Consider the following 4,429-nt stretch of genomic DNA (forward strand, 5'->3'; position numbering starts at 1 on the left):
TCTCTTCCTTCTACCCTTCCTTCTCTACTGTCTACCTTTCCATCTGTTCCTCTACTCATATATTTCTTCTCTCCTCTTCCTTCTCTTCTTTCTACCCTTCCTTCTCTACTGTCTACCTTTCCTTCTGTTCCTCTACTCATATATTTCTTCTCTCCTCTTCCTTCTCTTCTTTCTACCCTTCCTTCTCTTCTGTCTACCTTTCCATCTGTTCCTCTACTCATATATTTCTTCTCTCCTCTTCCTTCTCTTCTTTCTACCCTTCCTTCTCTACTGTCTACTTTCCATCTGTTTCTCTACTCATATATTTCTTCTCTCCTCTTCCCTCTCTTCTTTCTACCCTTCCTTCTCTACTGTCTACCTTTCCCTCTGTTCCTCTACTCATATATTTCTTCTCTCCTCTCCATTCCCATCCCTTTCTACCTTAATTAGTCCCTGTGTCTACCTGCGCCGCGCCTCACCTGTCCTGCGCGCGGTCCAGCCAGTGCTCGACGGGCTTGCGGTCCTTGTCCCAGCGCTTCCTGAGGGCGTGGCCGATGCACTTCACACACTGCACAAACATGTTATCCGGGGGCGCCTCGGTGTAGCGGGACCGGCCTGCGGGGGGAGGGGGGGGGGCGAGAGGGGGGGGTTAATGGAGGAAGTTGTGGTGAGGGGAATGCTGAGGGAAGGTATTAAACAAACATAAGAGCATAAGAACGTAAAGCCCGAGTCACACATTCACGACAATGGCTCCCGGCGCTCTCCCGACTCAGACCACGCCTCCCACCGTCGGGCCGCACGCCGACAGTTTTGGAAATTTCAAAACAATCGGGGCCCTCCCCGATATCTGTCACCCGTCGCGAATAAGCTACGGCCGTCGGATGTCCATCTCAATAACGTCGTAATAACGTCGTTTCGACATCGGCTATGTTCGGCACTCAAGGGGATGGACTTACGATGGTCGTTACGTACGTCTGGCAGCGCGACATTCCAAAACTGGCAGCGCGTGGTCTGATGTCGGGAGGGCGCCGGGAGTCACTGTCGTGAATATGTGGCTGGGGCTTAAGGCGTCCGCAAGAGGCCGGTAGGTCTATACAAGGCAGCTCCTGTAAGCCTAACCCAACCTAACCTCTCTGTTCATGACTTTATCCAACCTCCTCTTCTTGAATGTATCTATGGTATTGGCACTCACTACATGACTGCCAAGCCTGTTCCGCTCATCCACCACGCTATCGGTAAACCAATTCAACCTCTTCTTGAATGTATCTTTGGTATTGGCACCCACAACATGACTGCCAAGCCTGTTCCACGCTATCGGTAAACCAATTCAACCTCTTCTTGAATGCATCTATGGTATTGGCACCCACAACATGACTGCCAAGCCTGTTTCACTCATCCAAAACGCTATCGATAAACCAATTCTTGCCTATGTCTTTGTTGAATCTGAATTTATCTATCTTAAACCCATTGCTACGTGTCTTACCTGGCTCTGTTACAACCAAAGCCCTATGAACATCCCCTTATTAAAGCCCTTCATGCATTTATAAACTTAAAGCAAGTCTCCTCGTAACCTTCGCCTTTCTAGAGAATGCAAATTTAAATATTTTCCTTCCATGGTAAGACCGCACCTCGAGTATGCAGTACAGTTCTGGTCTCCTAATTACAGAAAGGACATTGCTTTACTGGAAAAGATTCAACGACGCGCCACAAAGATGATTCCAACCTTAAGGGCTCAACCGTACGAGGAACGACTCAAGCGACTCAATCTCTTTACATTGGAGAAAAGGCGCCTACGAGGGGATAATATTATGATTCAAGTCTTCAAGTATCTGAAAAAATTCAGTAACGTCGATTACTCCAAATTCTTTGAATTGCAAACCAACCTAAGAACTAGAAATAACGGTTTACCCATTCAGTCTAGTCGATGTAACAGACATCGGAAGGAGTTTCTTTTCAAACCGAGTCATCCGTCACTGGAACAATCTTCCCTCAGAAGTAGTAAATGCGAATACCATCAACTCCTTCAAATATAGAATCGACCGTCATTTCGCTGCGTCGGGAGTAAACTGAATAACGAGGTGCTTTCATCTGCTCCTCAACATCGAGGTGCTTTCATCTGCTCCTCAACCCCCAAGTGGCGGTCGAGCTCGTAATGAGCCAATAGGCTTTCTGTTGCCTGCATTCCCATGTTTCCATGTTTCTCTCTTCTTCTCCCTCTTTCTACTCTTCTCTGTCTCTCTTGTAACTTTCCGTTCAACTTATCTCCTTCTTTTATTCATTCTCATCCTTTCAAATCACTCCTCCTCATCCTCCTCCCCCTCATAATCATCATCATCATCATCGTCGTCGTCATCATCGTCATCATCATCATCATCGTCATCATCATCACCCTCCTCCTCCTCTGCCTCACTCACCCGCCGCGAACACCGCCGTGGAGGCCGCCATCAGACCCACCAGGATGACAAAGGGCAGGAGGTAGCAGTCGTCCGCGAAGCACTGCACGCTGTCCCGGAGCTGCGCCGTCATGAACTGTCCCACGAAGGCGCCGGCGTTGATCATCCAGTAGAAGGCGTAGAAGAACCTGAAGGAGGAGGAAGAGGAGGAGGAGGAGGAGGTCAGTGTAAGGTTTGGTTAGGTTATGAAGGAGGGAGAAGGAGGAAGAGGTTGGTAAGAGAGCTAGGTTAGATTAGGTTAGGAGACAGGGGCGGATCCAGAAAATCAATTTTGGGGCCCGATGGTAAAATTTCATAAGTTAGCGACAGCCTCAAAACAGTGAAGACCAATGGATAGTGATGGCGGTTCTTTGCTTAAAATCCGCAGCTCTCGAGCAATCAACGTATATGTGACAAATGAATTTTTCTTGCATATATATATATATATATATATATATATATATATATATATATATATATATATATATATATATATATATATATATATATATATATATATATATATATATATATATATATATATATATATATATGAAGTGCAATCAATATTTCAGCTGGCAAGCAATAACAAAAAACAATTCAAATTGTACATCCGACCAGTGGAAAGGCAGATCTGAACAGGTAGAAATCATCACCATACGAGCATTCGAAGAAAACTAAACGTGTATTTCGATATGTAAGCAGCAAGGGTGATCATAATACAGGTCATATATAAATCACAAACTTAACCTTTACAAAAAAAAGTTAATATATAAAATTAGACACAGCTGAAGATAAAAAGGAATTCTTATAGGGCTTCTTTTACATGTGATTGAGGTAACACATTTGCAAAGATTGGCTGATCTAAAGAAATATATTTACAAACTCCCAAGTATTCAACAAGTGCCTCACTAAGCAAAGAGAAGTCGGCGTTTTTTTTCGCCGAATTTGCTTATCACTCTCTCGACTGGAATGGGCATATCATAGTGGACACAGAGGAGGGCAAGTCCGTACAGGCGCTCTTGGCCGACGGTACTCCTCAGATAGGTTTTCAGCCTTTTCAATGCTGAGAAAGACCTCTCGGCTTCCGCGCTGGAGACTGGAAGCGTCAACAGAGTTTTCAAGAGAATGGCGAGATTAGGGAACATGCTGGTGCTGGCGTGTGCCTGGACTTCTTTGATACTTTGGAAGACCGGAACAGATAATGCCCAGCGCTCCGCCTCCGCCTTCACGAGTCTCAGGGATTCAATGTCGACCTCGTAGAGCTTCGCCGTTTGAAGCACAGCCGCAACATCCGTTTCGGGGCCTTTGAGGAGTTGCTTGAGCTGAAATACGACAGGCACTGTGTCGTCGCCGAACCGACCCTTCAACTCAGCCAAGACGTGGTCCACGAACGGAATGTACACCGCCCGGCGGTAGTACTGCTCAGCATTCTCGCACGGAACATTTGATCGCTGGGTCTGTCGTCCACAGAGTCGTGGCACAGGGATGGTGTCATGCGATGACCCCACCTCGACCAAAAGCTCTTCCGCTTTCATGAACACGTCGTGGAAATGATTCTCCGCATCTGCTCTGAACTTGGCAAAAATGGTCTCGATGCCACGAATCGTGGCATAGGCTGACACCAGGTCGCCATCTTTTCTCTGAAGACTTCGGCTCGGCTCGAGAGTATGCGCCAATATACACTCCATTACAACCAGTCCAACGAGGAAGCGGGGATCACGTATGGCGATGAGAAGGAGCCCAGCGGTGGCGTCAAGTTCTTCCTCGAGAAGAACAGCGATGACAGGCAGAAATTCAACGAAAACCAGCACTGCGTCTTGCCTCTCAGTCCACCTGGTGGGGCACAGGGGAACAAACTTTTCGCGCTTGGCCGAGATAAGCTTGACAACCTCTGTGAAGCGGAGAGAGCGCATATTCGAAGAATGAACGAAGTTGTACACCTCGGGCAGTGTTTGAAGAGCGATCTTCACTTCCTTGACGTCACACGCCTTCGTCAGTACTAGATTCTGCCGGTG

General features: G+C 47.0%; 1 protein-coding gene across 1 annotated transcript in view; it reads right to left on the bottom strand.

Annotated features, from left to right (window-relative positions):
* Positions 1-2,607, bottom strand: part of LOC126986158 (solute carrier family 15 member 2-like) — an 8,294-nt gene extending 5,687 nt beyond the window's left edge. Inside the window, exons 1-2 of the mRNA XM_050842058.1 lie at positions 2,394-2,607; positions 459-594 (exon numbers count right to left, since the gene is read on the bottom strand). Coding sequence (XP_050698015.1) covers positions 459-594; positions 2,394-2,538 — 281 coding nt within the window. The 5' untranslated portion in view covers positions 2,539-2,607. The remainder of the gene's footprint in view (positions 1-458; positions 595-2,393) is intronic.
* Between the last annotated feature and the right edge of the window lie 1,822 nt (positions 2,608-4,429).

The sequence above is a fragment of the Eriocheir sinensis genome, chromosome 61 (assembly GCF_024679095.1).
Source record: "Eriocheir sinensis breed Jianghai 21 chromosome 61, ASM2467909v1, whole genome shotgun sequence".
Classification (NCBI taxonomy): Eukaryota; Metazoa; Arthropoda; class Malacostraca; order Decapoda; family Varunidae; genus Eriocheir; species Eriocheir sinensis.